The following is a 24,429-nucleotide window of genomic DNA, read 5'->3' on the forward strand; positions in this document are numbered from 1 at the left end:
CCGAGAGACCGGATCTCGCGGGCCTGCGGTCTCCGACACCCTCGGGTCTGGCTCCACCCTCCGCTGGCCCTTGGCTCAGCCCAGCGCCAGTCCAGCTCGAGGATGCCCAGCTCCCGGCCGCGTCCTTCGCCCCGCCACTCCCTCTACCTCTAAAGCAAGCGTCCCCCCCGCCGCCTTTCTGTCCCGGTGGCCGCTGAGCCCCAGGGTCGGTTAGCAGGGGCCAGGCGGGACGCCTCTGAGGATAGCACCGCGGCCCTAGCGCACCCGGGTGGCGCCACTGCGCGCGCGGGGCAGCTGCGGGCGACGGGGACGCGCGGAGGGGACCCGGCCGGGGGCGCCTTGGAAGGGCAGCGGCGAGGGGCGCGGCGCCCCCGGAAGCTGGGGTAGAGGCGCCCGGGCGCGATGCGGTGAGGGGACAGGGACGCGGCGGTGGCGATGAGTGCCTCTGCGGCCACCGGGGTGTTCGTGCTGTCCCTCTCGGCCATCCCGGTCACCTACATCTTCAACCACCTGGCAGCCCAGCACGAGTGAGTGAGCGCGCGGGGTCGGTCGACGAGTGCCCGCAACTTTTCCACGGGCGCGGGGCCGCAGCTTGGGGACCGGGGTAGCGTCCAGGAACGCCACGCCCGCCGCATGAGGGAGGCCCTCGGGTCCTCCCCAGGGCTAGGGCAGTTCAAGGTCTGAGAGCTGGAAGCCAGCTCCTTGATGATACTGAGTGGGCAGCTAGCATTGCTAAGGTCAATACCGAAATGCCCCTGCCTCCGAGACCTTCAGACACCAGAGGAGTGCAGAGCAACACGGAAAGCACAAGACCGCCCTGTTTGATAGGAGCGCTTTCCATGTATGGACTTTCACATACCATTTTTTTAATATTAGAAACTGTTGTGAGCAACTAGCAGAAACAATTATGGTTTTTCCGGGCCTGGCTTTGCTACTAACAGGGTGCCCTGGCTTTAGTGCCCTGGACTGTCAAAGGGGCAGTATTTGCACCGTAAGGATCTCCTGCGTGCTTTGTGTGGGGCTGGATGCTGGCCTGGAGCAAAGGCACAGTGGTTCAAAGCAAAGGAAAAGGGTGGAGCTGAAGGAGTCTGTAAGGGCTCAGGGTTCCAGTTTGGCCTCCCCCTTCCCTAAAGGGGATTCCTGACTGACCAGCCCCCATGGGCAGCTGAAGGCCTGGGTGGTCACTGGAAGGGCGCTAGCGGTGGCCCTGCTGAAGTTGATTGGTGGCTGTCGGAGGAGGAAGTAGCCTGCTGTTTTCCACAGCAGTTGGTGCTAAGGAAATTGCATCAGGCTATTCCCTGCAACCCCCTCTAGACCTCCAGACTGCTAACAGGGTGTGCACAGTCAGTGGATTCTCTCTCACTGCTGTGGTCACCTCATCCAGGCAGCACCAGCACCGAGAAGCCGCTTAGGCACCCGCTGCAGCTGCCTTTGGACCACCCCCACCTTTGGTGCACCCATCTACCGAAGCAGCAGCTCTGAGCAGTCAGATGTTTTGTGCATGTCATTGGAGCCCAGGGACCTTGGCCCCAAAAGCGGTACCATGAACAAGAAGCTTGGTGAACATTCATTGAACATCTCTGTGCTCGGATCCCTTGCTGAAGTTGGGGACTAGCTGTTAACCGGCCATGGATGGCTCAGGGGCTGTGCATTAAAACAGACAGCAGCAGGTATATAAACAGTGAGCAGCATGCTGTGAAGACAACCAAATGGGGTGACTAGGAGGGGGGGCTAGTGGCCAGGGAAGGTTTCTTGGAAACAGGGACACTTCAACTATGGCAAGATCACAAGGATGGGGCCTTGTGAGCATACGGAAGGGGGTGAGCATGGTAGGGGAAGGAAGTGGGTGAGATAGGCAGGTATTTGCTGGAAGAGCAGTTTAGAGCTGAGTATTTGATGACATGTCACTGTGTCCTACTGAAAAGGACTGAACCCTCTAGTGAATTAGTCCAGCCATCCTCCTACGCTGTTGGACCTGCAGGATAGAATACCAGCAGTCCGTAACAGCTCCCTCGGAGACTCTTACTTTCTTCTTTCTATTGTCCCCTTCCTGGTAAGTTTCAGGGCCACTCTAGTGTCTGTGCCCTCCTCTGACTTCTCTTTGGCACTGCCTTCCTCTGGCTCAGCCCCTCTCCTGGCCAGGCTCCCTGGGCATCTCTGAGCCCCTGGCTCCCACCCCAGCCCATCCCCCAGAGCGTCAACTGCCTTTGATCTTTAACATCTGGTCCACCTGCTTGCCTGGCTGTTTCTCCTTCGTTCTTCCCGTTGCTGGTTGCTGAAGACACATTTAACTTGACAGCCCTGAGCAAATGAAACTGCCACTTCTTCATTTGTGGATCCTCCCTCCAAACCAGGGATTTCTGCTTTGAGCCCCCTCGGCCTCATGACTCACTTTCCCCACAGAGTCCCTTCCTGTGGCCAGAGCTCACCTTCCCAGGCTGCAGCTGCTCTAGGTACTGGGTTGCCCAGCCTAGCACCTTGTGTGTAGCACGCTTTCAGTTACAGTTGATTTTCATCACTTGAGCTTCTGTTTCCCCATGCCTTTTATGAAACTCTGAGAAACAGGATGATGAGATGGGTTGAAGGGTTAGGAAGGGGTTAGGGGATCTCACACATGCACCACCCATATGTTCACTTAGGGTGAGATCTGGGGACAGAGCCTTGCAGGTGTTCTGGGGTATGTGTGAGCTAGGTCAGGAAGCAGGGGAGGGGGGCAGGAGTGGGGGTAGAGCAGCTAGCCTGGTGTTTGCTGGGAGAGCAGACTGGGAAGGGCTGTATGGCAGCTCAGGGGGTTCAGGGAGGAGCACCAGTAACTCAGCCCTCCCCCAAGCGGCCCTTCCCCATTACCTGGAGTCCCACTTGGGCCTGTTTCTGCCTGTCTTGGGCGTGTGTTGTTTTCCCCAGAGGGTCTCCAAGGACAGAGCTGGGAAGCAGAAGTGACCTACTGCCCCAGTTTCTCTTCCTCCCTCAGATGCAGAGAGCCTGAGAGGGACAGCCTGAACTAATTCACGCTGCCTGTCGTTCTCCGTCGGAGCCCAGCCGAACGAGCATGCTGGCTGTGAGCTCAGCCCTTGGTGTCCAGGGAGAGGGTTGTCTGCTGACCAGCACCTGCCTCTAGGCTCATCGGTCACACCTTGTCAGATGGCTCAGCCCACTGCTCCTCTCGTCCCTGGGCATCCTAAAGCGGTGTCATGCTTGTGATTCACGGCAGCTTCCCCTTCCTCTGCTTTGGGCCTTTGTGAGGAGCATGGAGAAGCCAGGCTACTGGCTTCTGGTTTGAGGCATCAAAAAGCTCCCATTTTTTCCTAGCACATAGACTCAGTCTCTTTTTCATCATATAATAAAATCCATCCATACATCATCCAGTCTTTCATCTACCACCCCTCCATCCATTTCCATGTCTCTTACCCATTCACTGGTCCATCATCTCTTCTTCCATTCCATTCATCTTCCCTTCCCTCCATCCTTCACTGTCTTTCTCTTTTCCAGAGGCATGTGATGATGGTTATCTGGAGATCCCAGTGCATAGGCCATGGTGAGGATCTGTGCTTGTAGCCTCCCTGAGAGGCTGTTGACAGCTGATGGTATAAAGCAGGCTCACAGGGCCATGTAGGTATTTGTCCAGAATAGGAAATGCTGCCAGTGCCGGGCAATCTGGGCACCTCTGTAGGGCTGGGGTGACCTTCTGGCAGGCAAAGCTCAGGACCCACGCGGTAAGTCTCTGCCTGTAGACAGAGGCCTCTCTTGTTCATCTGGAGTCTCTGGAGGTTAGCAACAGTGTCTGCCACACAGGGAAACACTGCTCTCTCCTGGGAGGGCATGTGCAATCATCATGAAGCTCAGTCTGAGGGCTCACGGCTTGCCCAGGGCCAGGGAAGTGGCAGACTCAGTGGTTAGCTTCCAGGGTAAAGTGGCAGACTCAGTCTGTTAGCTTCCAGGGTAAAGGGTTAGAGAAACAGGGGGCAGTGCAGTTGCCACCATCTTAGGGATGAGGAAGAAACGTGCACAGGAGAGAGGTGGGAAGGAGAAAAGAATGAGGGGCCTGGGTTTCTGGTCCCTGAGAGCCATGGGGTTGTGACACAGAGAGATCAACGTGTTGTAAACTGCACCAACTTTTCAGTGCAGCTCAGGCTGATTCCAGGAGCCTTCTGCAGCCCAAGGAGCAAGAGCCTTCAAATAGCCAGGAAATTCCAGGCACCATTGTGTTCTTTGTGATTTCTGACCACCTCCCTGCTTTGGTCTTTACAGTTCCTGGACCATTGTTGGGGTTGCTGCCCTCATCCTGCTCCTGGTGGCCCTTTTGGCTCGGGTCCTCGTCAAAAGAAAACCACCACGGGACCCTCTGTTCTACGGTAGGCAGGCTTTCTCAGAGGGCAAGGGTTTGCGTCCACTCTTTGGCAGGGAGCTGGGTACACATTCCTTCTGAGCTGTGAGTGCTCTGGGCCAGCAGTGACAGAAACTGGAAGTGTAGGGCTGTTCAGGACAAGGTCCTCCCCGCTAAGCTCCCCTCTAGGCAGTGGTGTCCACTTTCTAAATGAAGTCCTGCTACAGAGTGACTGGCAGGGCCAGGCGGGCCTCCTCCCTGCACCCTGCTGAACCTCCAGCGCTCTCTCACCTCAGCTTCCTGGATGGGCTTTCTGCCCTCAGCTGGCTGCTGGCACGTGGACTGGAATTTACCATGCAGCGTTTGGTGTACCCCAGTGGTCCTCAGCCTTCCTAATGCTGCAGCCTACCAATACAGTTTCTCATGTTGTGGTGACCCCCAACCATAAAATTATCTGTGGCCACTTAATAACTGTAATTTTGCTACTGTTATGAAACGCAATGTAAATACCCGTGTTTTCCAGTGGTCTCAGGAGACCCCCGAAGGGTTGCAACCCACAGGTTGGGAACCACTGGTCTATACATTTGTGTAAAGAGGAAAATAATAATACCATGGGAGCTGGTCAAACGTTAGTATTTCTTAGGGATTTGCAGCGTCCGACCAATACACATGTATGACGAACAAGTAAATAAAACTACCATTGTTTGAACATATCATGTGCCAAGCAAGGCTCTGAGCCCTTCAGAAGTATTATTTTACTTAATACACAAAACAAATACCCCATCCACTTGGCTAGCTAGAGATAGATGCCAGAAATGCGGTCAGGGTCCCAGAGATCAACACTGACCCCTTTCATCACACGTGCCGCCCCAGGCAAAACTGTAACCAGCTGTGGAGCACTTCCTGTGGCCAGGTATTTTGTTGGGCATTTTTATTCATTAAGTTTCTCCTGATGTCAAACACTCCTCACCTTTGTGTCTCTAGTGACAGGTGTGTATTTTTCTCGCTTACTGGCCCGGTGGGTTGGCTGTGCCCCCTGCTTCAGGCTGCGGGTAGATTTAAAATTTTACTTGTGTCTCCGCCTAGTTCCCCAGAGCATACACTGAGGGATAAAGGAAGGAAAAGGATGTCCTTAATGCCCCTCTTAGAGCTGGCCGCTGTCACTTCCACCAGCGTCCTAAGGTTAGAGCAAGCCATGTGCCCTCGTCAAAGGCATGGGAAGCGTTCTCTGCCTACTGTGACCCTTGGCTAAGATGGAGAGGGAAGGAATTATTTGGGACTAGTTTCTCCGTTTGCACACAGAGAGAACTGACTGTGTGCCTCTCATGTCTGGGTGCGCCTCTCTGACGTCAGGGCTGGGTCCTTATTCTTGTCTCACTCTGTGGGCTTTGATCTGGTCCCAGAGCAGTCTCCCGCTGTTGTCTATCCCTCCCCTTGCTCCCCTCCCAGGGAGCCCACACATAACCCACTGATACAATCCCCCTTCCTTGAGGCAGGCCAACTTTTGTGTCCTCAGTTCTGTTCGAGCTCTGAGGACCCTTGAACCTTGGGGTCAAGCCCTGGCCCAGGTTCCTCACCTCCTAGGAGGCAGAGGCTGTGTCTTCATCACCTCAGGAGGCAGCCATGGGCCTCAGAGATGAAGCATACTCAGGAACACCTCACTCCTGTCGGCTTCCCACTGAGGCAGCTTTCCCACACTCCTTTTGTTTTCTCACAGCTTTTGTATTCACAAACTGGGTTTTCTACCGACCTTTCCCCGGGCCACAGTCTCAGACCCCAGTTTCTTATCGCTTGAGGAATGCAGTCTCTTTGATGAACTCAAATGTCCTGAGTGGGATAGCCAGCTCTTAAAAGGTTCTGGTCCTTAGCTGTCGGCCGCTCACAGTGTTTAAGGCTTAGTTAGGGGTCTTGTACAACCGGGCCGGATTCCAGAGATGCAGAAGCTCCTCTCCACATCCTCAGCTGTACCGTCTCATGTGCACTTTTAAAGGTCACTGCCTTTTTTTCTCAAAGCTATTGGCTGTCCCTTACACATCAGCCAGCTGTCTTTAGGACCTCCATGGAGGATGAGGTTTGGTTGGCCTTGAATTCTCCACTGAGAAGACCTTCCTTTTCTAGACCACCTGAACACCTCTTTGGCTGCTTGGCTACCGGGCATAGCTGCTGCTGCCCAAGTGGAATGTGGGTTTCACTTGAAGGGAGTGAGGATGGTGTGGGTAGCCTGGCAGAGTCTTCTGGGCACTGTGATTGTCTCTTGACCTGAGTTCCCTCAGTGAGATGGGGAGGTCCATGGAGACACGTAAATGTCTAGCTGATGAGGAGATGCAGTCTGCTTGTCTGTGTAGAAAATGCCCACAGCATCTTCTGGAAAAGCATGAGCAGCAGCCCATAATAACCGGTGGACCCCCCATCCTGTTGTCTCCATGGCATGCATTTTCAGCTGCTGCTTCCTTTGTTCTAGTGTATGCGGTGTTTGGATTTACCAGCGTGGTGAACCTCATCATAGGCCTGGAGCAAGACGGCATCATCGATGGGTTTATGACCCACTACCTGAGAGAGGTACGGGGTTGCTCAGGAGTTGTTGTGCGGCTGAAAGCAGGCCGCTGTGGGAGTATTTCCCATCATCTCACGTGGCAGGCCAGGCACAGAAAACAGAAGATCTGGGAGGCCACTCTTTTTTCACCTCGCCTCCTTCACTCAGGAACTACCGTGTGACCTAGCATTTCCCTTTAAGGGAAGAACTTTAAGTGAATTTAGTATTTGGGTTTCTGCTACTGGATTGCAATCTCAGAAGTCCCTAATTAGTCCTAAACATCTCAGGTTTTGGGAAGCCAAGGCAGGAGGATTGCTTTGAGTTTTAGGGTAGTCTGACAACATGGTGAGTTCCAGGCCAGCATGGACTACAGCGTGAGACTCTATATCATCATCATCAACAACAATAATAATAATAATAATATCAAGGTACTTACTTAAGCTTTCTGAGTCCCTACCAAGTTATTTTCCGCTTTTGAGTGGGCTGAATCCAGTCCCAGAGAGGCCAGGGGACCTACACAAGGTCACATAGACAATAAGACACAGAGGTGAAACAGTATTGTCTATTGTCTTTCTGTGCTTCAAGTAATGGGGAGCTTTGTGTGTCTCCCCATCAGTGCTTGAGGGGAGAGTTTGAACCAGAAAGCTTGTGGGACATCTGTACGGTGGCTTCTGCAAGGCCAGCAAGGGCATGAGGGTGGCCAGAAGCAGCGCAGTGTAGAGAGAGGGTCAAGTTTCAGTGGGATTTGGGGTTGAGTTGGGGGTGATGGGGAGGAAGGCCTGGGGTGACATCCTGATTCCCATTTCGGGGTTTTTAGAATGCTGGTGTTATCAAGTCAGAGGCTTAGGGAGTGAAGTTCTGTAGAGCCACTGAATCCAACCATCTCCTGCCTTCAAGAGTTCACTGTGAAGGGAAGATGGCAGCACCCTGGTGTGACAACAGAGGCACACCCTTGGCACAGCTAACTGGGCTCTGGGAATGGCTGGGAAGCCTCTTCGAGTTGCTCGTTTCCATAGCACGTCAGAGTGGCCATGGGAAAGGACCACACATTCTTCTGTACAGCGCAAGGAAGGGAAAGCCTTCTGGGGTGAAGGGGCAGCTTGTGCAAAGGTCTGGAGAGGAGGCCTAGTGTCTGTTTTCCCAGGAGTGTTTACAGGGTGACATTGAGTTCATCTGGGGACATGTAGAGTTTGGGGTGCTTGAGGGACAGCTATAACTCCCCAGCTGGCAGGGCTGGGCAGGTCTGGACCTTGAGGAATGGTTCTGTCAAAGAGATTCAGGAGCCACCTAAATATAGTTGATACTTCCAAGTCCAGGAAGAGAGTTGCTCACGATGGAGAGCTGCTCAAACTCTGGAGACTGGTCAGAAGGGGAGGAGCTTTGGAAATGGACCATGGTTGGTGGACAGAGGCAGAAGGGAAGCCTGGAGAGGGGCCAGTGAGCCCAGAGGAGAGGCCTTCAGGATGGAGCTTGCTACTCAGGAGCCAAGATATCCACCTGGTAAGGTTGGCAAGACTTGGAGAAGACAGGTACAAGAAAGGAAGCTGGAATGTAACAGTGAGAGCCTAGCGGGGACCTAGTAGAAGCGATGGGGCTTTGGCCACAGGCTTTCGGGCAGAGGGAGGCCGCACGCGTCTCGCACTGCAGCTACAGTGTGGTAGATGGGAAGCGAGGAGAGGTGGGATTGCCCATTTGGAAATGTAGCAGTGGCCTCATGCATGACTGAAGGCCTGACCTATGCTGTGATGAACAGGGAAGGTCACCCACGGTGACAGCATAGACCAAACACTGGTGAGATTTGTTTAAAGATTGCTCAGAGCTGGCTGAGCCAGGCGTGGAGAGGCCAGGAAGGGCTTGGCTGAAGGAAAGAGCAGATGAGTTGAAGGAGTTCGGGTGCGTTTGAAGGGCCCTCAGGTGTCTGTCAGACCCCCTGAGGAGGCCAGCGCTGGCTCTCAGAGCCGAGTGTGTAGGCAGGAATGACTGGGGCCATGAAATCAGTTCGAATTATGTAGTCAGAGTGTCATGGGTGAGAGAAAAAGGCAGTGGCCAGGCAGAGGGCTAGAAGTTCAAATGTGCCTTCCTCCCCCACTGTGATCTGAATCTGATTTGATTGTGGGAAAGTAGCTGCTGTCCTTGCCCCAAGAGAGCCACTGAATTTCATGCCTCCTCAGCGGTGAAACACAGTTTGGCTGCTCAGACCCCTCCCAGTTAAAGACAGGATGGCAGCCATATTTGGTAGATATAAGAAGCAATCTGGAGCTGGGCTGGGTGGCACACGCCTATGATCCCAGCACTCACAGAGGCAGAGGCTGCTGGATCTCTGAGTCTGAGGCCAGCCTGCTCTACAAAATGAGTTCAGGAGGGCACTGTCTGGGGAGAAGGAAGAAGGAAAACACCATCGAAGAACCCACGTTTGATGGGAAGCATGCATAGTTCATCATACAATCTTGTGTTCATGAAGCTAAAAATATCTCAGAAGTGTGGTTCTTGTTGGCGAAGCACATGTGACTCCGTATTAGCTACGTGATCTCAGGCAAGGCTTGACTCTCTTGAAACATGTTTTCTCCTCTAGACAGTCAGTCCTGACAGCCCACAAGCCTGCTGGGGAGGTTGAATAAAAGGCTGGGGGGGGGGGAGGGGAACCGAGCGCAGTGCTGCCCGTGTGTGGAACTGGGCATGGGCAGCTAGCTCCCCACGTTCTGCCGGCCCACAAGAGCAGCATGACTGGTTAAGGCCAGCAGGTGGCACCAGTGAACAGCCTGGCTCCATACGGCTAGGATCGCCCACACAGCCACCTGATGCCTTTGTGTTGTTGAACAAACCTTTGCTGAGTCATCAAATGCCAGTCTGTCAGGAATTCTGTTTGATGCCATGGCAGACCTTGGTTTTGGCAGCCCCAGGGAAAAGTCATATTTCCACAGTCCTACCAACAGTGTGGAAGCAGTTTCTTAGTGAACGAATACCATTTAGTTCTGTTGTTTTGTTTGCAACACAAGTACGGTGTCTTGCGTTTTAAAGATTTGAGTCTTCCTTAAAATGGGTATCTTTTTAATGCTTTCTTTAGGGCGAACCGTATCTGAACACGGCCTATGGGCACATGATCTGCTACTGGGATGGCTCTGTTCATTACCTGATGTACCTGGTGATGGTGGCCGCCATAGCATGGGAGTAAGTTAGCTCTCCTGGTGGGCATGCCACCTTCGCAACTGATAAGGGGTATGTAAGCAGAATGCATGTACAGAGGCGGATACACACAGGTATGCCAGGACAGGAATGTCTATGACAAAGCTTTATTTTCTTTGTGTATCTGTCTTTTTTTTTAAAGAACCACTTCGAGTTGGCTTTCTATCTGGTGGCAGCTCGGGCAGAGACCCTTTAGGTTTCTGCCTATATTTCATAAGAACAATTTCTCTTGGTGTGGTGGCACACGCCTTTATTCCAGCATTCGGGAGGCAGAGGCAGGTGGATCTCAGAGTTCTATGTAGCCTGGTCTACATAGCAAGCTCTAGGCTACAGCTACACAGAGAGACCCTGTCTCAACAAAAAAATAAACATGTGACAATAAGACTCTTGTGTGTGTGTGTGTGGCATGTGCACCTGTGTGTGTGTGTGTGTGTGTGCTCATTCACTTAGGCTTGTATGGAGGTCAGGGGTTGATGTAGTCCTCAATTTTCCTCTACCTTAGTTTTTCAAGTTATGTATGGAGGTCAAAGGTAATTTATGGGGGGGGGCTCTCCTTTTACCACGTGAGACCTGGGGACCTCACATAGGTTGACAAGCTTGGCAGCTGGTGCCTTTCCAATGAGGCATCTCCCGGGGGCACCACCTTACTACTGTTAGTGTTATTATTACTGTACTTTTTATCTTTTTATTGAGACAGGATTTCTTTGTATAGCCTAGGCTGTCCTCGAACTATGTAGACCAACCTGTCCTTGAATTTACAGAGATCTGACTGCTGGGATTAAAGGTGTGTACCACCACCACCCCCCGCCAGGCCAACCTGGTAGGGTCTCTCACTGAACCCAGAGCTCACTGTTCTGCCTAGCAAGAACCTGGGGCCTTTGTCTCTGCCCTCACCCTGGAACACATCACCACGCTCAGCTTTTCATGTGGGTGCTGGAGATCTGAACTTGGGTCCTCGTGTGCAGGAAGCATTTTTCCCACTGAGCCACCTCTTCATCTCCTCAATTTTAGGAATCAACATCCAGCACATTATAATTCAAAGCTTCCATCTCAGTTCGGTTCACCTCAAGTTCAGGTGTGGCTGGAGGCTGGAGGCTGGAAATTTCACACAGCCTTGGGTGTCCTTCAGTTCTTTGTGGCCCTCTGGGCGCGTGTCTATGTTATTTGAAAAATGAGGGGAGGTTTTGTGACAGTTGCTGATTTGGGGGTAACCAGTACCCTCTGCTGTGACAAGCTAGCTGTATCTCACAGCATATGGACTCTTTGGGGACTCCTGTGACAGAAAACTTCCTGTGACAGAAGTGACTAGTGACTTAGGCTCAGTTCTCACTCCTTGTCCACTGTGGCTTGCCGTGGCTTCTTCTGGGCCTAGAAGGCAGTCTTGGACTACAGACTATTTTCCAGACAGCTTGAGCTTTCCTAGGCTCTGTTGGAGAAGGTCTTTCTGTTCTGCCATCGGGAAAGCTGCAAAGGGCCCCTGAGCTGTCCCCCCTTTCCCTCATCATGCTCTCCAGGACAGTCTGGCTTATTCTAGTCTATCCTCCTGTGGCATCCAAGACTAGCCATGGCCCTGGTGGGGCTGGCTCCAGAGCAGACAACACAGTGCCAGCCACTGTGTGGAGTCGTTTCTGGGTTATCAGTTGAAGGGCCATGTGGCCACCACTGAGATTGGAGCAGCCCTGTTAGAATACAGGGGCGTGTAATTTATCCTCACCTCTGAGGCTTCAGCCCAGATTCTGTGTTGCCACTCAAAGTCCACTTTAGATTCTAAACTCACAGGGTCCTGCTTCCTTCCATCTTTTTCTTTTCTTCTATGCTGTGATTTTCATACATACCATGGTAATACTGTCCTAATCAGTAACGGCTATGTCATAGGTCAACACGTGTTATTGGAAAGTTTAATTTCCTACTTAAAAGGCCACCAAGGGGCAGGGGCGATAGATAGCTCAATCGGTAAGGTGCTCGCTGTGCAAGCACGAGGACCTGAGTTCAATCCCCAGCACTCATATAAAGATCTGGGTTGTGAGGGCCTGCACCTGGAACCCCAGTTCTGCGGGTGCACTGACAAGAAAAGACAATCCTGGGGACTTGCTGTCCAGCCGGTACAGCTGAACTGTCTAGAGCTTTGGACTCGGTGAGAAACCCTGTCTCAAAAATAAGGTGGAGGATGGCTGAGAACGAAACCTGACATAGCCTTCTGGCTCTGCAAGCATGCACATGGATAGGCCTCCACACACATTTGCCACAAGTTCGTGTGCCTGAGTGTGCAAACCCATGGGGTGAAGGACACAGCAAGGTTCTGTACTGTGTGACATGAAAGCCTGACTGGCTTCTCATGCTTATCAATTGATTCAGGATAATTCTGAGGACTTCCTTTTGTATCCCACAAGTACACTGAATCAAAATGTTTTGTTGCAGGGAAAGCTATAGAACCATTGGCCTATACTGGGTCGGATCCATTATAATGAGCATTGTGGTTTTTGTGCCTGGAAACATTGTAGGTAAGACACCCTATTTCAACAGTCACTCTGTTGGCATCGTTTGTTTTGCAATAACAGGGTTTTTTTTTTTTAAGAGAAGTTGTTCTAAAGCTTTATGATAGAGTAGACCCCAAGCTCACAAAACTATTTGCGAAGTTATTCCTATTCCCCTCTGTGTGCTCATCTTTTAAGATTTCAGATGTGTGTACTGACCAGTTAGTTAAGCAACTGACATTTAGAGTTCAGATACCACTTACAGCTCTTCCTGTTGAATGCCACTCCTCACGCTTATGCTAAATGCACTGGGAAATCAAGATTTTTTTTTCCCAGTCTGAAGTCAAAGAAGTCATTTAGTCATGCAGAAAATTAGGATAGATGTGTTAATTGTGTTTTTTTTTTTTTAATATTGCAGCTAGGACATCACTGTTAACAAACATTTAATGCCTTTTTGCTTTTTGATTTCTTGAGACAGGGTTCCTCTGTGTAGCCGTGGCTGTCCAGGACTTGCTTTGTAGAGTAGGATGGCCTTGAACTCACAGAGATCTGCCTGCCTCTCCACCTCCTGAGTGCTGGGATTACAGGTGTGCACCACCATGCCCAGCTACAGCTAATGGTTATTGACTTTTTTTTTGTCTTATATAATACAAATATTTCCTGATTCATAGGAAATTTTCTGATTTGGGGTGGGAGGTAGCTTAAGTATTACTGTATTTACATATGCATGAATAAATCTTTTGACTATCCTTTTCTTCTCTCTTTTAAATAGGAAAATATGGAACACGAATTTGCCCTGCATTTTTCTTAAGCATACCATATACATGTCTTCCAGTCTGGGCTGGCTTCAGAATCTATAATCAGCCATCAGAAAACTATAATTATCCCTCAAAGGTGATTTTACTACATTTAAGATGCAACCAATGTGAATATTTAGGTGCTGGGGTGTAAACCCCGGCTAGCACTCCGGCAGCTGCTAACTCTTACATGTTCTTAGACCCACAGGGTTTGCTTTTATCTCCTGTGAGGAGAGAAAAATTGGGGCATTCAATTTGTGGGACTGTCTCCACAGCTTGGCCTTTGCTGGCAACAACTTCCTCCTCCTCTACCTCCTCCTCCTTTTGTTTCTTTGTTTTTCGAGACATGGTTTCTCTGTGTAGACCAGCCTGGTCTCGAACTCACAGAGTTCACCTGCCTTTGCCTCCTTGAGTGCTGGGATTAAAGGCATGCGCCACCACACCCGGCTGCTAGCAACTTCCTTAATGTGGTAGATGGTCTGCTTCTGCCTAAACCCAGACAGGCCACACTTCAGGGGACTTCCTTTCCAAGGATCGCCTTGGCCCTTGTCACCCTGGTGTGTTAGCATGACAAGTGACGTTCAGAGTAGGTAGTTTTCCTGGGTCTTTAATGGTCTGTGTGTGAGCACATGGCACTTCCTTCACGGTATCATTTACTGAGGTGTTCCAAGTAATCCACACAGACACAGGATCTGATCTCCGGGGATGCAGGCCCCTGGACACTGGTTGCAGGAGCCTCCCCTTCTATTCATTGCTGAGGTGGTCAGGGGGAAGCAAGGCTAGCTGGCTCTGTAGGGCTGCTTATGTCTCCATTTCTAAACTAGTGAGATCTTTCTATCGTCCTCTTCAGTTTGTGTATGAGATCCTTGGGTAAGGTCCTTTAAATTTATCTGATATGTGGAAGCAAACTACTAGTTGGAATATAATTACTCACCTTACAAAGCTATTTTTATTTTAAAATTTATTATTTATTTAATTTACTTACTTTTGAGGCAGGGTCTTACGATGTAGCTAGCCTCAAAATCACAGGGATCCACCTGTCTCTGTCTCTTGAGTGCTTGAATTAAAAGCATTCACCACCATGTCTGGCCAACATTCTTTTTACAGATAGAATTCATTAAAATACGATCTTAGGGGAGTCCTGGGGCTAAATTCATAGTCATCCACGTGCTGAAGCGCTCCACACTGCGATACTCCTCACTCCATGAACATTATCGTTTAGGTATGGTTGATTTGTGAATATTTAGAAACCGCGGTGTAAACTCAGGCCAACAGCAGCTACACTCAGACATCTCTATAAGGAGAGAGTGGGCGTCAAAAAGAAAAGATAAACAGTAGCCCTCCTTGGCCCTGGCTGCATGTTTTGAAAGGCCTCCGTGTCAGTGTGTGAACAGTGCTTGCTAACAAGACACAGAACCATTTGTGTTCTTACTTCAAAGCTAAAACACAGCTATGGACTTTCTTACTCGATGCTGGTAAAAACAGATCTCAGAAGGAGCCAAGCTAAGTACCTCAGAATCACTCTGCAAAGCACTTCAGCCATGCTTCCAACCTGGTTCTACATCAGGGGCCTGTGCTGATGGAGTCACTAAAGAGACTCAGAAGAGGTCTCTGTGCAGAGTGGCTCCCCATCACGGTGAGGGTTACAGTGGAAACAATGCCCCAGTGTCCAGCAGTGAGACAAAAGGATGGTCTCCTTATAGTACTTTCAATTTCTAATCACGTGGGGATGTGCTCACAGGCAGCTATTCAGTGAAGAAGCAAAAATGTTTATATTCTAAATTCTGTTTTTGCAAAAGGTTATGTAAGTATATGTATATACACATAAAAATGTATTGAACCGAATGAGTCGGGCATGGTGGCGCGCATGAAATCTTATCCTCGCACTTGGGGGAGGGGGCAGGGTGATCATGCATGTGAGGCCAACCTGAGCCACACATGGCATCTCAGCCATGTCTGAGACCCTGTCTCAAAACCCCAACCGACTAACCAACCCGTCAGCTCACCAGCCAACTAGCTGACCAGTCAACTAACCAGAAGACCGAACAAAACCGCTGTGTCGACTGTTCACAGCAGTGTGGCAATTTACGGTTTACTATCTAAAATCTCATTCTTCAAATGGATGTAGCTAACCTTTATAATCATAAAAATGAAATTCCAAGGAAAATTATGGACTAGCTCTGGAAGGGCCTCAAATCACCTGGCTCAGTAACTCCATTTCACAGAAGAGGAAACACACTGCAGGGAAAGATACTCTGGAAGTTCAGTGGCCAATGGCCTGTGCTGTGAACTGTGCATCGTCTGTATTCATTATTCATGTCATGGCATTTAGTGTTTCAGACTTGGCTTGGCTTTGGGACAAGTTTGTTCTCTAACAACAAATTCTATTTCAGGTTCTCCAAGAAGCCCAAGCAAAGGCCCTGCTAAGAAGACCATTTGACTTAATATTGGTTGTGTGTCTTTTATTGGCAACTGGATTTTGCCTGTTCAGAGGTTTGGTAAGCGTAACATCAAAATAATAATATATTATTCCAAACAGGATATATATATATATATAATACATATATAATATACGTAGGATATATACAAGATATATGTATATATACATACATATATACATATATATATACATATATATATATATATATGGAGAGAGAATGTATGTGTGTGTGTGTGTGTGTGTATAAAATCAAACTGATAAACTCCTCCTGCCATAGCCTGGAGCTCTGGACTGGCTTCCTGCTGCTCTCTTGCCTTCAGCCCCGCCCCCCTCCACTCACAAGGGATGGCTTATTCTGGGCTATCTCATCCCTCCTCCTTTGGGTCTTCAGATGAAGCTGTCTAGAAGTACCTTCCTTTCCTTATTTTAGGCAACTGACAAGTTGGCCATTAGAATCTCATTCTTCTGTTTCCTTTGCTTCCCCCCCCTCCCATTTAAAGGCAAGCATCTTTGGTCAGGGTGATCCTCTAAGACCTTACACAGCTGTGGCGCTCTCAATAGTAGGGTGATGGGAGCAACAGTCCTGCTTTGTGTAGGGTCACGTGAATTCCTCACTGCTAAGGGTAATGCTGAATTAGGTTCAGGGTTACAATCTGATAACACAAAGGCCTCATGAGCTTTTTGTTTTTTTATCTTCGCCCTTTATCATTTTTGCACATAATAAGTGCTCAGGAAACAACTGTTACTGTCTTGATTCATCAGTGATCCTTCACAATGACCCAGCTTATAATTTATTCTTAGAAATATTTTACTATCTCAGAATTATTTGCTAGTCATATTCAGCTTCAACAACCACCAACTACCCTGAACTCACTGGTGTTGTACAAGTTGAGAACAAACCATGGAACCTCTGGTTGCTTTGCTCTCATCCTAAGTTTAAACACATGACATCCAGTTGTAGGCTTCCATGTCCTTTTCTCTTGCCCCTGAGAAATGTGTGTTCATGTTCTGGGTGGGGCTTTTACACATGAAAATTTGGGCAGAGGTCCAGCTTTACTGCTAGCCTGTAATCTGTGTTGTCATCTAGGTGGAAAACTTCATTTATGGCTAAGGATATGAGGAATGGTGCCTGAGGTAGAAGTGTCTCACTGATGTGCCAAAGTCTCTGCTGTGGCCTCGAGTGTTCACTGCTGGGACTAAATCTGCTCTTATTCTTTTTCAAAATAGACAGAAGGGGCTTCACAGGAGGACCCTGCTTTTAAATCATTCCTTACTGCCTCCAAAGGCCATATGCTCTGTGAGGCACAGGAGAGAGGCGGATGCTATTTTTGAATCTTGCAAAGTACAGTAAGATTAGTTTGACACAGAACTGGCTTTTCTTCCCATAGAGGTTAGTTGGCTAGATATTCCAAGTGGACCTGGTCATTACCAACAAAGCTGTGCTTTGGCTCACTAAACCTAGGTGCTGAAGCTGTGAGTATCAGCGTCTCAAGAACACTGCCCCGCTGCTAACCTAGGCGTAGTCCTTTAGAAGTCTGAATATTTCTGGTTTTTCTGTTACTGACCCTGTAAAGACACAGAGTGCATGTCGAGGACTGAAGCAGCTTATGACTAAAGCTGGCACACAGCCTTATCAGCAAACTGCAGAACCAGACAAGACTATTTATAATGAGCTCATTTCATCCTTAGATTGCTTTGGATTGCCCAGCTGAGCTCTGCCGACTCTACACACAGTTTCAAGAGCCCTACCTAAAGGACCCTGCTGCTTATCCTAAAATTCAGGTCAAGTAGTTACAAAGCCTAAGATCTTTCTAAAGCTAATTCTCTTATTTTAAATGGGAAACCAAGGGGTTAGCATTTTATCTTTGAAAATATTTTATGTTTTTGCTTTTTGTTAAGGTCAACCTGATAATTTGCCTTTGTTATTTATTTATTTGTTGGTTACACAGATGCTGGCATACATGTTCTATTCTGTCCCTTACTTTGTGATTGCACTTTATGGATTAGTGGTCCCTGGATGTTCATGGATGCCTGATATAACGCTGGTCCACGCTGGAGGTCTAGCTCAGGTACTGAGATAAGAATATTATTCCCTTTGGAAAAAGTTCATTAGTGCCCTAGCTGTCATTGGGTTTACGAAACCTATCTCTGCTTGGTGAGTAAAAAATAGTTTTCTAGTTTGTTGGAAGGCATTTCTGACACACACACACACACACTTAAACCTGACACCACCTTGTAGATATAGTTATCTGGTGAAATTAAGGTTTTTGAAAGTAGCAGTGTTATGAGAATAGCCAGCTACAACTCTTAAGCTGTCCCCTCTGTCTAAATGAAGGGTCCAGAGCTCTGCTACACAATGCTCAGAAGAACCAGGAAGGCTGGTTTGGTGTAAACTCTGTTTCTGGAAAGCTGAGCCTGCCCATCAGTCCCTCACGCTGGCACCTCGCCAAGTCCCTGCCTGACAGCAGGTGTTTAATGAAAGTAACACTGACCTGGAAAGAAGAGTGGGGTCCACCCAGAAGGAAAGTACAATTAATTACACATTTGTGGTACAGTAACCACGATAGCAGAAAGACCCCAGAATTCATAGGGTTGAAAAACAGAGTACTTATGGGGTCAGTGGGTTAAATCACCTCTGAGGTACTTAATTAGAATATTCATAGAAAAATAGATAAAGTCTCAAGAAGAAATGATTCCTGGAGAAACGCTTAGCCACTTTGCTCTCCTTGGTCAACCTCTGAATACTTGATCCTCAAGGCCTTGGCTTAGCTTTTATTTCTCCATTTTTTAATATCAACTGTAAGCTGGTCACCAGTCTCTTCAGCTCTGACTGCTGACTCCTAAATTTAATTCCCAATGTAATCATCTCACCTAAATATCTCACTAGCACATCAGGTTTTCTGAGACATTTTCAGAAACTTGTGAAGTAAAAGAAAAGCAGCACCATTGTAATGGGAGCAGGTACACTTGAGGTTTTTAAACATAGCTGCAAAGCAAGCATCAGTTTATATAAGAAAACATATTTTCTTGTTTGATACAGAGTCTTGGTTCATAGCCCAGACTAGCTAGCCTTGATCTCAAGATTCTCCTGTCTCCCACCGTGCCCAGGCAGCACATCAAATTTAGAGACTAAAATAGCACCCATTTTTCCTGTTGCACAGTCTTTGTAAATAGCCTGAGCTTGCATTGGTTATCTCAAGCAAAATACCTGGAGTCTTTTAAATTTATTTAATGTACATGGGTGTTTTGCTTGCATGTTTATCAATTCACCATTTGGGTACCTGGTGCCTGTGGAGATCAGAACAGGCACCTGCTCACCTGGACTTGGAATTACATCTGGTTGTGAGCTACCATGTAGGTGCTAGGAAATGAATTCTGGTCCTCTGAACAGCCAGCGCTCTCTCCATCCATGGAACAATTCTTTAAACTCCTCTTCCTGTCACCCACTACATATAAGCCCATCATTAGGTCAGGCCAAGTCAGTTGTCTCCAGAGTGAGCCTATTGCCACTTCACTTGTCTGAACACCTACTTCCTAACCTCATGCTTTGTTTTACTTGCTTGTGTGAGGGTAGGCTACATGCTGTGTGACAGTTAACAAGTTCTCAGTGGCTTAATGCAGTAAAAGCATGTTTCTTGCTTATGCAAAGATCACATGGGAGTTTTAATTGGCTAGATCTTGCAATTTAGCTGCAAGGGAGGCTGGCAAATGTGATACGGAGTCTCTGAAGCAATGGTGTAATGAATGTACAGTACTGTCTTTGTGTTTTTTTTTAAATTTAAATGAATACCACTTTAAAGGTGAGTCATATATCATCACCAAATGACAGAATAGGGCTAAAATCTTCCGTCTGGCTCTAAAGCTCATATGCACAGTATCATCTACTCCTGCAAATAATCAGCTGAGGCAGAGCCCAACAGCACAAGGTAGGCCTGTGCATGGCCTGCAGGAGCTGAACTGTTGTGGGGAGCACAGTGGTAGGAAGCAGCGCTGCCTGCAGCCAGTTTTTGAGGGCTGAATGGGGACTTCATTAGGTTGAGCTGCTCCAGGGAACAGGAGGGACATTTAGGCATGGAAGCAGGTGGGTCAGGACAGAATCAGCCATAGCTTGTTTCCTTGGCTTGGCTCCCCTCTTTTTCTCTTGTACTCTCCAGGACAAGGCGTCACACTTACCTCACTCTCACCAGCCAATCCAACAGCTATCCTTTGATTTGGTTGGACATCCTCTGCATGCCATGGGCATTGGTTTGCCCACTGCCACCACCCTGAGATAGGATTCTGAGTGTCCTCAGCTAGAAGGGTGGCAAAGGACAGGTGTGAGGCCTGGTCAATCACAGAGGACTAGAGAACTAGACAGGAGAACCTAAACAAATGTCCAGTTATGTGGAAGAATCATATGGCCAAGTCAGGAGGCTCAGAAAGGCCCAGCCTAGAGGCAAATATGTTTAGAGCCTACAGTAGTAAGACCAACAGTGGTTCTATGGATGAGGCTGTTGCAAGTGGGTTCCTGTGACTGGGAAGGGCTATAGTTCTGGCAGAGGCAGCTCAGCCAGACTTTAAACTTTGCAGCAATCTTTGGGTCCATCTGTCATAGTCCAGTTTGACAAGAGACTTAAGCCATCGTTGCTGCTAAGTACCCAGATCCAGGACATGAAAACCAGGCTCTGTAAACGTCAGTTTTCTCTCAATTGATTGGCCTAAGTGGCATGGTCCAAAGATTACCCTTTCAACATCCTCCTAGCTCTTACTTGGGCTTTAGTATCTACTTATTCATAGTGTTCAGTTTAAGTAAAGATTAGAAATGATACCACAGCAAAGCAATGCACAAAATCAGAATGTACCTTGTTCTGCATTTGGCAAATACATGCTTAGGAAATGGCCCCCTCCGTAAGGTACACTCGCGGCAGAAAGGATCTCTGTAATCTTGATTAGCATCCCTTACTTTCTAAAGCTGTTGTCCAATTCAGAAGCCTTACACAAGTTACGCTCCTACTAACATTGTCAAACCTTTTTGTTTGATCCCCAGCACCAATGGGTCCAGGCTGGTGTTGTGACCTTCCTTCCTCAGCTTCCCAAGTGCTGGAATAACAAACATACCACATCTTACTAATGTAAAACATACTATTGAATGATGTAGTAAACTCCTAAGATGCTGCTATTTAATAAGAAAAAAAATCTTCAAATTTTCTTATTTAGGTCATTGGAAGAAACACTGGGTGGTTTTGGGTCTTCGGTTTCAGATTGTTAGGAACCTCTCATATCTGTTCTCTTCAGAAAGTACAAGCTCAGTCAAACATTTTAAAACAAAAATCAGGCTCTATGTTAGGCCAAGTTATTCCACTGGGGAGTTAGAATAAAAATGTCTCTCTTCATATACAGTGCTTGCTATAGGACTAAAGTTGTACGCCTACCAAGAAGTATGACAGACCGCATCAATTCACTTAGTGTTTTCCACCACCCGAAGTACAGTAAGCTTTGTTATGTGCAGACTCAACCAAGCTGACAGAAGATGTTGAAGTCATGAAGGTCATCATAACTGAAAAGCAGACTTTTTCTTATTTCTTAAAAGACACAGTACAACTACTTGCACTTCGTTTACACTGTTTGGCCCTATACGTCATCTAATGTAACACACGTAGGATGATGTACATAAAACACAAACATGTCTTATACAAGGGAGCTGAGGCCCCAAGGATTTTGACATATATGGGATATCACAAGGTCCTGGAACCAAGCCTCCTTGGATGCCAATGGCCGATTCATATTGTGAGAATCATTGAAAATGAAACAAAAGAAAAACCTGAGTTAGTATAGTACCATTAACAGCAAATGCTGATTCAAGCCCCTTGTTGCTAGTAGTTAATTCAATGACTGCTGTTACTTTACCACTCTTAATCACTAATTTTCTCTTCGGTAAAGTTGCTGAGGATTAAATAGGGTACTACATAAAGGGTTTACAGTAGCGTCTGACATGTAAAAGCTATGTGACCCATTTATATAATTATTTTTGGTATAAAGAATTGAGAAAAAGGTCTTCTTAGATTAATTCTACAATTTAACCAAAATGTATCTCACATACAATGATCTTCAGAAACAAACAAGCCTGGGCAAAAGCTTAGGGGCAGAGTCCTAGTGGACATTCTGTAACCCCACCCCCACTGGGACAGGCCAGTCAGGTGACACCCGTCCCCACTCACTGCTTCTCCCACTCCTGGCTATGCAGGGATCTAAAGGAACATCTGTGGATAGTCTAGCTGACTTTGGAGTTAAGTCCTGTAGCATTTTTCCTTCACTGAAACCTTTCAGGAGTGTCTTGAAGTTTTAGGAAGCCCTAGATAACCTATCTGCTTCTCACGCTTCATTAACAAGCCAAGTTTGAGCTTGGGTTTCACTTTCTTACGTGCTTATCCTTTGATAGACAAGGGGTTAAAAGGTCAAGAAGGGGGTCTAAAAACAAGGAGCCCAGGTTGTCAACACAGTGCCATATCATTAACAGGTATTTAATTGAGTTTTGTATGTCTACCCCCTCCCCTACCCAAGGTGGACCCCATTACCTGGCTTGTGGTGGAGCCATAGTCCAATCTAACCATGTGGTATTATCTAGAGTCAATATTGTCAACCTCTACACTATGGATTATCTACTTGTATTACATGGGACCCAAAAGAGGGCCCGGCACCTCTGTAGGGGCAGATTGTTAACAGAATTCATACACATACATTATGATTAGGGAGGGTTAGGCTAGATGATCATCTTTTCCCAATTTTCTCTACAAATACAGGGGAGGGAGCTATTACAACTTGTCTTTTGCTTACTTTCACTACCTTCTTTCACATTCTAAACATTCAATCTGACCAACAAAGTTAGTATCTTATTTCTGCAAAGTAGAACACTTAGAATTAAGTCAAAGAGAAATGACTAGGGGTCAATGAATTTTGTCATTATCCTTCAGCAGCACTGCAGTCACCCATTCGTGGGATTCCAGCAGGTTCCCAGGCAGAGCTCCACAGGCCAGGTAGGGAAGCAAGTGTGCTGGGTTCTCCTTACCAGTATGTTTGGGAAAGGAACCCTCTTCAGGTGATGGAGCTTCTCCTGAAACCTCAGAACCCTGAGCACCTAGCACAAGAGGAAGCTTCAGTTAGGGTCCACCCAGCCGGCTGCCACAAACACACCCTTGTGCAGTACCAGGAGCTGCACACAACTGGCAGCAGCATTTTCTCACATGCACACACCTTTTGGTGAAGAATGCTACAATCTTCACCCCTTGTTAATAATTCTGAGTACAATGCCCTGCTACTACAGATATAGAAAAATGCTTTAAAGATCTTCTTTGTATTCTGACAGTCACAAAACCATTGTTGTTGAACATTTATTGAACTCTAACAATGTGATAGGTGCCACACAAAACATTAGACACATTATCTGCCCAGCGGGCGTACAATCTAATCTGAGGACACAAATCATTTTTTAATGTTGCCATGAGCTTACTGTTCATGAAAATGAGGTATTAACTGCATTGTTTAGTGCAGGAAAGGGCCCACAGAATCACTGACCTTTCAGGCAGGCTTGTCTACACAAGTACACACAACTGCTCATGTTACTTATTCTTGAAAGCTATGGATGGTATTTTTCTGGTCGTTTTATGATGTGCACAATAATCTACAAGTATAGAATCACTAAACCCACAAATATGACAAAACCAGGATTCAAAACTGGCCTCTAGTCCAGAAGAAAACTGTTATATATTCAGAAAGGCAGCTATTTAAAGTAGGTACTAAAGAAAAAGTGTTAGGAGCCAATTTTTTGTTCACAGTTCCTACACTGTCCACAACAGTGGCTCCTCAAGGCGGCCTCCATAGTCTCTTTTGTTCTCAAGGTCTTTGTACAGGCCCAAAATGCAAACGCTGGCTGGGACTTTGGCTATCTGCCCTAGGGAGGGGTGTCTGAAGGCAAAGCCCTCTCAATGCCCGTGGATCACAACGTAGGTAAATCCACTTGTTGGTCCTTGTCAACTTACCACAGGAATTAAATTTTTATCTCCAGAGTAGCAAAAACATATTAGAGGTATGCAGAATGTATCAGTAATTTATAAATTGTAGCCCATTAAAATATCTGCCATTGGTACAAATTCGTAAACATGCTGCTTATAAAAGCTTGCCCTTTTCTTGTCACGGTCAAATCAAATGCTAAGTAACACTTTTATCAGTTAACCACTCCGCACAATTGATTTTGCATGGAAGGAAGTATAAGATAACAAATACATTAAAACAAATTCTCTAGTGAGTCTTTGTTACCTGTCTCTTTAGATTGCAGTGTTCGCTATCTTTTCACTTTGATCATAGTATACCAATAATTTACTCTTTACTACATTTAAATCCTTAGTCTTTTTCGCATGTGTATCTTGAATTTCAGCTAAACATAAAAACGGAGACTTGGGGTTTGCATATTATAATAATGTAAGTTTTCTGAGAAAATAGTCTCTTGGTTCTCAACCCTACTATACTCTGTATTCTTTTCTAATAGTTTTTCTCTGTGCTTATGAAAAGTATGGAAAACAGATGATCCAAGCAAAATTCAACCAGCACATTCTGAACAGAGAGTGTGTGTGTGTGTGCGTGTGTGCGTACACGTACGTACACACACACACACACACACACACACACACACACACACACACACA

General features: G+C 47.4%; 1 protein-coding gene across 2 annotated transcripts in view; it reads left to right on the forward strand.

Annotated features, from left to right (window-relative positions):
* Positions 1-113: 113 nt before the first annotated feature.
* Tm6sf1 (transmembrane 6 superfamily member 1) overlaps positions 114-24,429 on the forward strand; it is a 26,261-nt gene continuing 1,945 nt past the window's right edge. Inside the window, exons 1-9 of one of the 2 annotated variants that reach the window (XM_055623208.1) lie at positions 114-527; positions 4,249-4,352; positions 6,786-6,883; positions 9,922-10,025; positions 12,459-12,541; positions 13,287-13,408; positions 15,705-15,809; positions 17,441-17,533; positions 17,701-17,820. In XM_055623208.1, coding sequence (XP_055479183.1) covers positions 436-527; positions 4,249-4,352; positions 6,786-6,883; positions 9,922-10,025; positions 12,459-12,541; positions 13,287-13,408; positions 15,705-15,809; positions 17,441-17,533; positions 17,701-17,820 — 921 coding nt within the window. In that variant the 5' untranslated portion in view covers positions 114-435. Of the gene's footprint in view, positions 528-4,248; positions 4,353-6,785; positions 6,884-9,921; positions 10,026-12,458; positions 12,542-13,286; positions 13,409-15,704; positions 15,810-17,440; positions 17,534-17,700; positions 17,821-24,429 lie in introns of those variants that run through there. The other variant, XM_055623209.1, reaches the window with a different exon arrangement.

This window comes from Psammomys obesus, unplaced genomic scaffold (assembly GCF_907164565.1).
Source record: "Psammomys obesus unplaced genomic scaffold, mPsaObe1.curated_primary_1811, whole genome shotgun sequence".
Lineage (NCBI taxonomy): Eukaryota > Metazoa > Chordata > Mammalia > Rodentia > Muridae > Psammomys > Psammomys obesus.